General features: G+C 38.4%; 2 protein-coding genes across 3 annotated transcripts; one reads left to right on the plus strand and one right to left on the minus strand.

Annotated features, from left to right (window-relative positions):
- On the minus strand, positions 1 to 3180 carry LOC134746724 (small VCP/p97-interacting protein). 2 transcript variants are annotated; one of them, XM_063681255.1, is made up of 3 exons: positions 3056 to 3180; positions 919 to 1083; positions 1 to 175 (listed from the first exon to the last, which is right to left on the minus strand). In XM_063681255.1, the coding sequence occupies exons 1-3, from the start codon at positions 3086 to 3088 to the stop codon at positions 161 to 163; spliced, it is 213 nt and encodes a 70-aa protein (XP_063537325.1). In that variant the 5' UTR covers positions 3089 to 3180; the 3' UTR covers positions 1 to 160. The 2 variants fall into 2 exon arrangements, with proteins under 2 accessions (XP_063537325.1, XP_063537317.1); XM_063681247.1 differs by lacking the exon at positions 3056 to 3180 and adding an exon at positions 1563 to 1699 and having other exon boundaries at positions 9 to 175.
- A 716-nt stretch (positions 3181 to 3896) lies between these two features.
- LOC134753104 (ATP synthase subunit b, mitochondrial) lies at positions 3897 to 10756 on the plus strand. The gene is made up of 6 exons (XM_063688909.1): positions 3897 to 4032; positions 4976 to 5120; positions 5683 to 5881; positions 6962 to 7150; positions 9052 to 9150; positions 10616 to 10756. Exons 1-6 carry the CDS (start codon positions 4005 to 4007, stop codon positions 10691 to 10693), a joined length of 738 nt encoding a protein of 245 aa, XP_063544979.1. The 5' UTR covers positions 3897 to 4004; the 3' UTR covers positions 10694 to 10756.
- Positions 10757 to 13601: the final 2845 nt, after the last annotated feature.

Below are 13601 nucleotides of genomic sequence, written 5' to 3' on the forward strand. Positions count from 1 at the left end.
TCTCACAACAGTTTAAATTCACTTATATTAAGTCCACAGAGAGATATAATGTAACATACAGCGGGGGGCCTTAGTTCTTGTATCTATATTTCTCTTCTTTGGAAATGGGTACAGGCGGATCGGGCTTACTGCCCTGACTACTTCCGCCTTGCTCCGGACCTCACCCTGTCGTCCACTGTAGGAAAATGTTGGAGTAAATAAAAAAGTCTAGGGAAATAGTGACATTATAACATAAAGAGACAGTTAATTTTTTTATGTCCTATGTGTCATACTTTTGCTTAACTTCAAACTTGGGTAAACCCATTCGACCCTCTCAGCGAATATCTACCCTATCACCTTTTCTTAATACGAAGATTGCACAATCTGACAGATGGATTTAAACAAGTTTGAAGTTAAGAGACACGAGTTTGAAGTTAGTTGTGAAAAATGGGGGAGAAGTTAAAATTTGCCTTTTTCCTGAATATTTGGGTAACATAGTGGCACCAATAACCAGACGGACACTTTCATCTTTTATCCAAGAACACGAGGATCAGAAACCGATATCTTAATATAACCATGATCTCTTAATGTTGCCATATACATAAATTTGTTTCACACCCTTATTTTTTTGGATAAAAAACAAAAGTGACAGTCACTGGTTCCTATCCGTCATTGCCACTACGTTATATGGGAGCTTTGAAATATGGAAAAAATGAAAATTTACTCTTATATATACTATACATATACTTTTTCCCACGTTATGACAATGTTTCATAGTTATAGTAATTATGGAACTCTGCCAGAGTCATAACAAGAGACTATACAGAAGTGACTTACTTAATTTTATTTGTGTTAGTTAAAAAATATTATTTTTAACCCCAACATACACATTCAATGTTTTAAAAATTCTTAAAAAATGTCACGTAGAAATTAACAAACCTTGAGGTTGGATCCTCCCTCCTTAGCCAGTTCAGCCTCTCGTCTCTCCATCTCCTCAGACCGCTGCTGCATGCGCTTCACCTTCTCAGGGTCCTTGACTCCGCGGGAGGCCTCCTCCTGTCGTCGCTTCTCGGCCGCCTCCACCAGCTGGCGGCGTCTGGTATCCTAGTACAGTACATTAAGATAAGTAATATTATGTAGAATAAATTAGGGATCATAATGAAGAAGATTCAAAGACTAAGAATAAGTTCCTTTTTTTTTTTTTTATTAATTTGAGTATAGTATTACTCTTTTGAGGAATAAAGTGCGAAACGTAATAAAACGTAATAAAAGTAATAATAATCCAATTATGATGAATCTTAATGACTCATTAGAGCGAATGACGATGTACAACTTATAGTGAAACTCAGAAACCAATAACGAGTTTTTAAGTTTCACTATAAGTTGTACATCCAACAAATAAATGACTGTAACCTCATCATTTAAAAACTTATTTCATTACCCGGGAACCTATTCTAATGAAATAATGTTAGGTATTTGGAACTTCTTTGGAATGTTTAGCCAGGCCAAACTTATTGAACCCACCAATGTTTTGCAATCGATCGCATAGACTAAAAAGTACAAAGTAACCGCATTTAACTTACTGCATCTGGAGTCAAGACGTCTGCCGCTTGAGGTTTACAGCAGGATGTAAATATTCCCATTTTAGGGATAAATATTCCGCATTTATTTAGAAAATAGCAACAAGATAAGATAATCCAAATTATAAATTATCCTTATCAGAAAACGTCAACATAAATATTCACTTGACGTTAGTGATTCGTTTAGAAACAAAACATTGATCGATTACGTTCAGGAATAGAAAAAAAACATTAATCATCAATCAAAAATCAACGCGAGTGTGGAGTCGATTTCGCTGATTTGCGAACTGAGTGATCCGCACACGAGTGTGGAGGGCCCTCAAGGTTTGCATATTTTTTATGATTTATAGAATAAATTAAGAGTAAAAGCAAAATCTTTGGTTCTTGAATTCAAATTTCGTTCTTCTTGTTTTTATTGTATTTGTCATGGAAAAAATGTTTCCCTTTATTATTATGTTTATAATTTTTATAAGGTTAATTCAGTATATTTATAAGAAGGAACTCAATCAAAAACTTGGGACAGTTGTATGACAGCATCCAGTGTGAGCAGCGGATCTCACCGGGTGACTTCCCCGATATTAAGAAGATGCAGGAAACTCTATCCAATTACGACTTCATAAAGTTCCGCCCTCTCACGCCCGAGCTACTAGAAGTTGTTGATCAAATGCTGACTACTTCTAGTAGCTCGGGCTTGAGAGGTCGGAACTGTTTCTTCAGGCCAACGACGAGTGTGTTGCCGCCGCGGATCACGCCTTCCTTCTCTTTGTACATGACGGCGATGAAGCGGTCTGTGGTGGGCTCGGGCCCAATGCGAATGCCAGGGAACTCTCGCTCCAGCAGGTACTTTATGAATGTCGTCTTGCTGGTTGAGTATTATCCCACGAGCAGTGTCATTGGCTTTGCATCGAAGTCCGGCTCCTCCAGTTGTGGTGAGTGAAACTTATGGAACTGGTAATGCTGCCCGATTGACACAAACTTCGACACGGACTTCACAGATATTAAGAAGATGCAGCAAACTAGCCAATTACGATTTCACAAAGTTCCACCCTCTCAAGCCCGAGCTAGTAGAAGTTGTTGACCACATGCTGGCCACTGACATTGCCCGCCTTATGGATATGATCCCACAAGATATCAATGTTGTCTCCGAGCCACTCATCAAAGGTCAGTGTTTTTTTTTTATAATAGAAATGTTTATTTGCCAGAATACGTTACAATTAGGTCTTAATATTATGATTATAATTTTTCCTTCTGTCCGGGTGTGCCTAAAACGTAGTCTGACTAATTCGCGTTTAAATTCGTTATTGGTCTATGTCGCTATTGGCCTATTACTTAATATGGCCCAAAGGCAGTAAGCATAAGTAGCAACTAGAAACCAAAGAATAGAACTAGACTGTTATCACTTAGTTCATATTATCATGAATGAAATGATAACGATGTCAATATTTTTATTATGGGATCTTAATGCTCAAAATTTCATAAAAGCTATAGAAACTAACCATTTTTTTCCAAATAGACTGAACACTGGCCATTTCACTAATATGCTTTATTACTTTATGCTTCGAAGTTGTCGCGACTAAGCCTATCTTGCGTTTGAAAGAAATAATTTGCACGTAAAGCGAACTGCGAACATGCGGTTTGATAAGCCAACTAACAGATCAATAAAAGCAAAATATGACCAACAAACAAAATATTGAAAGTAGGTCGCTGGATTGCGAATAACACCAATTAAACTCCCTGCTCCAAGAAGAGTTAATAAGATTTTCAGATATAAAATAGTGAGTGCCAAGTGGTGCCAAGTACATAATAATAAATAAAACATTAAAAATTTCCAACAAGCCCTAAATCGGATATCTCATATCTCGATATTCTTGATGTATCGTGTCGATTTGATTATCAAAGTAATCGATACTAACCAAGGGCCTGACACTCTTTGATAGAAAAAGATAGTCTTATTGCGATTCCTATAAGAGGAAAGAGAAAATAGTGCCATGCTTTGTCCTTATCACCGACCGGGTTTTTTTTCATGGTCGGGTTATGGCGGCATAGGTAGGAGGCGATGGCGAAATACCGAAATTTATAAGAGTGAAAGAGAAAAAGGATTATGCTGCTATACATTAACCTGTCAATACATGAATATGTCTTTCTCTAACCCCTGGTCGCTAGGTTTCATGTCTAACTACTATACTGTGTCTGATACTAACGATGGAATAAAATTTATACTTTTTTAGGTAGGAAAGAAAAGCATAGAAAAAAAAGTAAATTATTGATAAAAGATAAATAAAATTTGATACTTTAATCCAAACACAAATTTATCGATACCCACACACTTATTTGACCTGTCACTTGTCTCATGATATGTCGATGAATTCGCAACACTAGCGCAAAGTACTTTTTCGTGGTGGACTGTCGAAAATTGTAAATTAATTTATAAATACGCTATTAAATATGCTATCACGCGTAGCTTTGCGTTCAGGTATGTACATTTCAATTATATATTTCTGGACACGCCTTGTAATAAAAAGAAACTATGATTTTAACCTTAACCCTAAGTTACGACGTTTATGTAATCACCGATTTGACAATTGACGATCGGTTTTACCTGTTTATTCTTATTTAACGGAGATTTTTAAAGTCACTTCGGTTGATTTTGCGACATTTTACCGTAGTTCTTGGGTGGGAAATGTTTTCGACGTCGTTAATTAAGTACAATTATATGTATAGGTTATACCTTACTTATATGCCCAACCGAGGGTTGTATTCTTATAAGTCTCCTTCAACTGTATTTAACCTCATACAAAATAACGTACACGCGCTGCTATGTATAAATTAATATAATCATTATGAATGCCATTAAACCATTACTAGAATCCATACACCACACATACATTTGAGTGTCTTCAAATTGATAAATTAATTATTGCTAGACTAAACAGTTGACTTGCCAATAATAGTAGTAGAGATAGTGGATGTCACAATCAAAAAAAAAAAAGTCTGTGCTTTAAGGGTCCCCAGCAAGCTCGGTTCTCCATACAAACGTAGTTCCACTCTCATTTTAAAAGAACTAGCTAGATTGCTCTAAAACTTTGTACTTACAATAGGATAAGGTATATTTATGTCTGTAATTAGTTTATGTAGCTTCAGATACCATAGTTAAAAAAATACAAGTAATTTAATTTTTTCATAAAAAACTTATTTTTGCTCTATTTCGTTTGTTTTATAAACTGGAGTTATTTAAACTAATTACAGACCTAAATATACCTCATGTCATTGTATGTGCAAAGTTTGTATGAAAAGGTGTAGTTCGGCCGAGCTTGCCGGGGACTCTTAGTGTATCAATTCATTATGTATTAGGCTGCAAATTTTAAACATAATTCAATAAAGCTCAAATAAGTAAACGTATGTTTTTCTAATTGCAGCGGCGTCCCGACAGTCCGCGTCCACCGCGCTGGTGGCCCGCAGCGCAGCCACCGACGTTTCCGGCGTACGGGATGAGAAGAACTTCCCCAGGCCTGTCCGTGGCGAGCCCGGCAAGGTGCGCCTTGGATTCATCCCTGAGGAATGGTTAGTATTCGTTCTTGGCTCAATAGTCTAAAATTATCCTTGCTCTTTATTTGCACCATTCTTAATTCTTAAAAACCCTTGAGTTCTCTGGCTCAAAGTCAAATAACTAAAAGTAGTAAATATTATCAGTTTCTGTTTTTATGTTCAGTTTTCTAAAGAGCTGCAATTGTACTTCAATAACCATGGCTCGCTGACCTGTGTCCCAAAGTATAATGCCATATTCAAGTTTTGAAATTATGTATTTTTTTGACAACTTTGCTTGACTTTTCCTTTTTGTTTTTTCTTTTCCTTCTGGGTGTGCATGATAAATTGCATTATTTATAAACATGCATGCAGCCTCAATTAGCTATTAATCGTTTGTATTTGTCTGTAATTTTGACTAAAGAGATAAAACACAAATTAACTAATTGAGGCTTGTAAAGTTTTATGAATAAGGGGGAAAATGGTTACTACTGTAGTTATTCCTATTCTTTGGGTCACCATAAGCTCAATGGTAGAGAAATTCGTTTTTTTATGACCTGAAAACTTAACTCCAACTACATAATCTAATATATTATTCCAGGTTCCAATTATTCCACTCAAAGACTGGCGTGACCGGCCCCTACACCTTCGGCGTCGGCCTGGCCACATATCTCTGCAGCAAGGAGATCTACGTCATGGAACACGAGTACTACAGTGGTCTATCTCTGGTGGTCATGGTCTATGTCGCTGCCAAGAAGTTCGGACCCTCTATTGGAGCTTACTTGGACAAGGAAGTTGATGTAAGTTACTTTAACTGTATATGAAGGTGAAGGTGAAGTTAACTTCATTTTGGCCAACCCGCAATCAAAAAAGGCGATGAAAATATATGAAATTGTTAACTTAGGTATTAAGCGTAGATAATAAGAGTTGATTTGTCTTGCTATGTCACAATAAGGGTGACATTTTCATTTGTGAAAAAACCCTTTTTCTAATAAAGATTAAAAAAAAAAAAAACTGTATATGAAATGCCGCATTTACATTCAGCCGAAGTGAGCAGGACGAGTGTGTACCTCTCATGCCACTGCCATTGCCACTCGCGCTGCCCGGCGCTCCCCAAAATGGCGGTTTGAGGCAGCGCGAGCGGCAGGGCGTGTTCACATTCTGCTCCGTCCGTCGCTCAGTACTCGCTGAGCGCCTGGAGGAGAGAGACGTCAGCCATTGCCGAAACCCAACTGAGAAGTGAGTGGTAGGGCAGTATGTAAACACACACTCGAACTCGATCCTGCTGCAGCAGTATTTAGGGAATTATTGCAGGCAGCGGCAGGGGCAGAATGTAAATGTAGTAATAGATATGTTCTTTCAATAGCAACGACGTGTTGTTTTGACGAGTAACCGTGGAAAAATAGTAATATAATAACAATACACAAAACATCACAAACTGTGAAATGAAATGTCACCTATATCCGGACTAATACGACTTTCAAACCTACAAGAAAATTGCGTCGCGTCTGGGCTATACCATTTTTCTCTGTCACTCTAATTACGTTTTTATGAGAGTGAAAGAGAAAGATCCCCACAATTTGCGAATTTCGGTTTTCGCGGTAGGCTTGCAGGTGTCCGTGGGCGACGGTATTGGCTTACAATCAAGCGATTGGTCTTTTCGAACTCGCCCACCGAGGGTTCCGTACTTTTTAGTACTTATTTGTTGTTATAGCGGCAACAGAAGTACATCATCTTTGAAAATTTCAACTGTTTGATAGCTATCACGGTTCATGAGATACAGCGGACAGCAGAGTCTTAGTAATAGAGTCCCGTTTTTACCCTTTGGGTACGGAATCCTAAAAATGTGTTTCCAATTGCCATAAACAATATTTTTCCAGGCGATAGAGTCAAACTGGAACGAGGGCCGAGCACAGACCATCGAGTCCCTGGAGAAGGCCATTGCCGAGGAGAAGAAGGCCCAGTGGCGCGCCGAGGGCCAGGAACTACTTGTTCAAGCCAAGAAGGAGAATGTGCTGCTTCAGCTGGAGGCAGCCTACAGGGAGCGCCTCATGAAGGCCTACTCCGAGGTACAGTATCACTAGTATAAATAATAAATAAATAAATATTATAGGACATTCTAAGTCCCATGGTAAGCCAAAGGAGGCTTGTGTTATGGGTACTCAGACAACGATATATATAATATATAAATACTTAAATGCATAGAAAACACCCATGACTCAGGAACAAATAACTGCTCATCACACAAATAAATGCCCTTACCGGGATTCGAACCCAGGACCATCGGCTTCACAGGCAGGGTCACTACCAACTAGGCCAGACCGGTCGAATCATCATCGTCTTCCTAGCACTGTCCCGGGTTTTTGCCACGACTCATCTGCTTGGCATCTGATCCCAAGAATTGGCATAAGCCCTAGTTTTTACGGAAGTGACTGCCATCTGACCTTCCAACCCAGTGGAAACTAGGCCTTTTATTGTTATTAGTCTGGTTTCCTCACGATGTTTTCCTTCACCGAAAAGCGACTGGTAAATATCAAATGATATTTCGTGTATAAGTTTTGAAAAACTCATTGGTTTGAACCCTTCAGATTGAAAGACGCACGCTTTTACCGCTATGCTACCAAAGCTTTTGCATTAGTATCAGCGACCATATTGAAGAATATGGCACTGACGGTTAAGGCATCCTCATATTAAATCCCATTAAAATCGGGTCTATCGCGAATTTATTTTGTTACCTTTATTTACCGACGTTTCGACACAGGTTTCACTGGTCATGGTCGCGTGGCAACGTCGGTAAATAAAGGTAACAAAATAAATTCGCGATAGACCCTATTTTAAATGTGTTCAAAACGCGAAAGTTTTAAATGTTATAAGGCATCCTCACCTTGAGGTGGCCTACAGTTTCATCCCTGAGTTCATCATTGAGTAGAGAAGGCCATCGCCGAGGAGAATAAGGCTTAACAGTGCGCTAGTTTAAAATCCTTGGAAGAGGATAGACGTTGTTTCGGCCATTTTGTATATTTCATAGTCCTGACTAGCTTTCTCGAGGCTGTCGTATAAAGTCTGATTGGGAGACGCTTTGGCTTGAGCAACTGCGCGTTTAGCTGCTAGTTTAGCTTCATTGTATAGCAGTTTATCATCTGATCTCGTGAATGGCGTTTTCTGAAAACGAGCCTTTTTTTTAACACGCTTTTATTAGCTCGACCTGTATGTAACTATGTAATGGAATCTAAGGTAATTAACTTAACCATCTTCCCGGTTTCCGATGAAGCTGAAAATTTGCGTACGCATGTAAGTCGGGTGACAATGCAATATTATGGTACCATCGAGCTGATCTGATGATGGAGACAGGAGGTGGTCATAGGAACTCTGTGATAAAACAAAACCTAATTGTGTTTGGGGTTTTATAGAATTGTCTCGATGAGTATTAGTTGCCTTTGTGAAAAAAAGTACAGTCAGCGTTAATAGCTTGTACCAAAAATACATAAAAAAAAAAAAAAAATTTTTGCCAAAAACTTTTTTTTTGGTAATAACTCGAAAACCGTGCAACTTTTACTGGGGTCATGTTAGGCTGGTTAGGTTCCTCTTAAGTTGACGTACTTAGGTGTCATTGTGCCGTGGTTCTTCTGGGACACTGTATAGATTTAGATTTGTTTTATTCAAGACTTGGTCACTTCTTTCAAATATGACATCTGCAGTTGATAACTAACATCATCACTCTATTATTTTCTTATTAAATTAATTATGTACTATTATAAATATTTGCGGCAAATTGTAATTAATCGTGTAGTTGTATTTAATTCAAATTTTATCAGACTGAGTGACATATATATATCACTGACAAATATTTTCACATGTCTATCTTGACTGAATGTATAATGGGAAACAATGTATATAAATTAAGATCTTATGTTACCATATGTTCATTGTGAATAATTCATTCATTCATTCATAATATTAAATATTCCAGGTGAAACGTCGTCTGGACTATCAGCTGGAGAAGTCCAACGTGGAGAGGCGTCTGGCGCAGAAACACATGGTTGACTGGATCGTAAGCAACGTTACCAAGGTACTTCTATAATCATGAACAGGCGTGTCTCACTCCACGATTTCGTCGCGTCGCTACAAGTACATGCGGCCCACACCAATTTTGGTGTCTAGCCATAGTGGTTGCCGCGCACCGCTACGGAACGGACGCGTGCTCGTGCTTGCGCCACCTAGCGGTCATATCTGTCGTAATAGACGCGTTTTATTAGAGAGTGAACCTTCTGTACCTAGTACTATTATATATTCTGTGTCATGACTAACATCTTAATAGGTAATCAACAAATGGCATGTTGGCGTTTTAGACAATGAGGGCTACCGTTTTTGTGCTCACCACTCACCAGTTGGCGCCATTGTAGATGTATGTCCAGAAAAACAGATCTCAAAATTCTTCTATGTTTATTTATATAAAATCAGTATGTTCTAATATATACAAAGGTATTTTAACGTCTAAATGTGTCATTTTTTCAACCTGTTTAATATTGCATATATTTTATTAGGCACTTTTTTTAAACCACTAACATTTATTGAGTTATATCTATTGTTTACCATGATTAATCAAAGATGGACAAAGATTTACCACAATTATGGATAAGGAGTGAAAATTCCCGATAAAAAAGCTTGAAACCCCCCAAACTTCTATGCATTTGACATTTTGAAATACCTCCATCTACACTAGCGCCCCTAGCGGCGAAATTAAACGCGGTAGCCCTCATTGCTGGCTACTCGTAAGTACAGTCTGGCAAAACAGAGTAGAAATTAAAAAGCGCCAACACTGTAGTGTCGTCCCGCTTTACTTAGATTGATTTGAAAGGAACGACACTACAGTGTTGCCACTTTTTAATTTCTACTCTTTTTTGCCATACTGTAGGAGCAACGAGTTTAATCGATCGATCAAATGCCGCAATGTATCGCAAATCGCATGCGATTATCGGGACGTTTGAAGAGGCCATAACTTTTGTATTGAGAGCATTTTTGCATCAGACGTTTTGATTCAGCGCGTTACCACCTTATTCATAAAACTTTACGGGTCTGATTTAGTTAAATTACGTTTTATCCCTTTCTTACAAATACATAAGTCAAAATGACAGATAAAGACAAACGATTCATAGCTAATTTAGGCCAGTAACGCGTTTATAGATAACTCCATTAGTCTTTCGACTTAGGCCTCATTCTCACGAGCGCTTTTTCAACGCGCGTTTGAATGACACAAATGGAAACATGAGTATTTATTCACACGATGGCGGTAGCGCTAAAAAGCGCTGTTGGATTTTCAACTTTAAGCCTTGGTCTTTAAATCGAATTTAGCGTGCGGGCAGATTCAAGCTCTTTTTTAACGCGCGTTGAAAAAGCGCTCGTGTATACGGTCACTTAGGATCATTTAAAAGTATTAAAAAGGTACAATGAGGCTCATAATAAAAGAATAAAGTCCCTGGTTTAAAAATAACCTAACCGAGTGTATACTTAATCCAAATGTTATATCCTTGCAGGCCATCACCCCCGACCAGGAGAAGGCGACCCTGGACCGCTGCATCGCCGACCTGGCCGCCATCGCCGCCCGCAACTAGACTTAGAACACGAGTGTGTACATTATTTAATGAGGATGTATTGAGTAAAGAGATCAGTTATTATGAAGGACTTTTATTATATACCGGACAAACCTTCCATCCATCCTTTATTTGATGGCAAAATAGACTTTTGGACGCCAATGACCGATATATCGGCAGCGCAGGTCTAACGCCAAAGACCGATTAATCCGCCACAGACCACAGAGCAACATAGACCTATGTGCATTCGCATAAAGTTCAATTTCAGGTTTGACACTACGGTGGTGTGGCGTCCGAGTGACAGCTTTTGTGTTTGACAATGCGTCGAGAAGGTTAATAGTGTTTTTCTTAAAAAAAAATAATAAATGCTTTAATTTTTTAGCAATGAATAGTTATTTGTGCAACAAGAGAGGAAAGTTGGTTTTTCTTGCGAGTGTTTATTTCGAGTCCCGAGAAAGCGAAAGATTATATAATTGAATCATGAGCGAAGCGAGTGATTCTAAGTTAGAATCTTAAGCGTAGCGAGGGACTCAAAAACACGAGATGTAAAATAACTTTGCTCTCGTGTTGCACACATAATTTTTACCTCAGTAGTGAGAACATATTAAAGTTTAAAATTTATTTCGAATTACAGAGATTAATTCAGGAAAAAAAAAACTTGTAATTAAAGTATGAAGTGGCAGTTCATGGCCTTCACTAAATTAAAAAGCTCCTTTGTTTCACTCCTTGGTTTCTCTCACTGCTGAGGTGAAAATTTAATTGTGTAACGAAATTTAATCATATTATTATGAGATTAATTTTCGTTACACAACGGGAAAAGTCGTTCATGGGTACCTAAATTACACAATCAAGAGTATCAAGACCTTCGTCTACAAAATGTGTCTGTGTAACATGAATATACAGGATGATCAATCCAAATGGGTCAGTATGGAGGTCAGAAACTATGAGATAGCGAAATCTGTTCTTAGGAACCATGGCGTCGATTTTTGATTTTATAATTATGACATTTTTAAACTTTCATACATAACCCATACCCACCTATACCCATTGGTTGACTGGTAGAGAATGCCTTAAGGCATTAGGTCCGCCTTTTGTACCTTCAAATATTGTGCAATAAAGCTTAAATAAATAACCGGGAATCGAACCTGGTCAATATTCTTTTGTTTGTATAATTTGAGCCTGAAATTTAAATAAAAAAATTAGAAAAAATTTAATGCCATCATCGTCTTCCTCGCGTTGTCCCGGCATTTTGCCTCGGCTCATGGGAGCCTGGGATCAATCCCAAGAATTGACGTGGGCACTAGTTTTTACGAAAGCGACTGCCATCTGACCTTCCAACCCATTCTTAGGTATTGCCAAGTTGTGCATAGTTAGCGTGGCCAGTCTATCAATTATACACAGGGTACAGAGAAATAATAAAACAGATTGTTATTGCCGTGTTTATTAGGTACAATACATTAGCTGGACAACATTAACGGTTTAGTACGCCCTTAACATCTGACCTCCTAGTACCTTCAATAGCATATTACACAACGAAGCCCGCAAAAATATCTGTACCTTCGTTGTACAGTCCCCATCAAATATATCGGAGCGGCCTAGGTGTTCATATCTGAACACGCACTCTAGCTCCTTGACAATAGAGGCGTGTTCAGGTATTTTTGAGCACTTCGGCCGCTCAGATATATCTGACGGCGACTGTAAAATATTATTGCAGGTTAGTAACAACATACTCTACTGACCAATTGTGAACCTTATAATTTTGAACCTTTGACCGCCAAAGACGTCAACTAACCCTCGCGGCTGCAGCCCAATATCAACCTTCGTGCATTGCGACAAGGTTCAGGATGACGCGCCGCACACGATAGGCGTGACGTTGAAAGGGTTCAAGGGCAATAAGACGATTATCGCACAGTCGCCACTAAGGGGTCATCCATTAATTACGTCACACGTTTAGGAGGGGGGGGGGGGGGTCACGAAAATGTGACAAGGGGGAGGGGGGAGTCACAAACTTTGTGGCGTCGCTTTAACTCATTTAAATTATTTTATTCTCTGTACAGTCACAGTTAAATAACAGGTTTTTGGAATGATAATCGTTTTTAATCGTTTAATTTGCTTTCCTAATCTGTTTTGGTTATAAAATTACTAATATTTATTTTGTAAAAATAAAATAATTAAATAATAATTCGCTTCGACGATTTCGTTGAAAAAATGTGACGTCACACCAGGGGGGGGGAGGGGATTGCCAAATGTGACCAAGTGTGACAAGGAGGGGGGAAGGGGTCGAAAAACCTAGAAATTCGTGTGACGTAATTAAGGGATGAGCCCGTACGTGTCGTATATTCTATACTCGGGGGACTTTAATTATTTATGAGGTTTGCTTTCTTCAACAGACGAAAATCTCAAAAGGTCAATTGAATGTGCTGCTGTAACGTTTATCGACATTAATCATTGGTCTCTTTTTAACAACGTGCGAATGAGAGGGACAAATGTACAATGTCAAAAGTTACCGAATATGGGCTGTAGGCTGTTTCACTTACAATTGTTGCTTACCAACGCTATTAGTAATAACAATAAATTCCATTTATTTCCTTTTAAGGAAATATTTACGCAAATTAATCAATTATGACTTCAGTAAAAGGTGGATTCACAATACAAATTTAGATATAAGTACATATACTTAACTACTGGGGCCCATTTCTCGAACGATATTAGTCTAATATTATTAGTGTGTTGTCATGGCATCCCATACGATTTGACAGTTCGTGGACTAATAATATTAGTCTAACGTTGTTCGAGAAATGGGCCCCTGTCGTTAATAATAAGACCCAATAGGCTTGCGGCTGAATCTATGTTTTTTTTAATTAACTAAGTTCACTTTAGTAGAATCGCCTAAATTCGTCCACAATTAAATGACTCCATTGTGTTGCGA

This window comes from Cydia strobilella, chromosome 1 (assembly GCF_947568885.1).
Source record: "Cydia strobilella chromosome 1, ilCydStro3.1, whole genome shotgun sequence".
NCBI classification, from domain to species: Eukaryota; Metazoa; Arthropoda; class Insecta; order Lepidoptera; family Tortricidae; genus Cydia; species Cydia strobilella.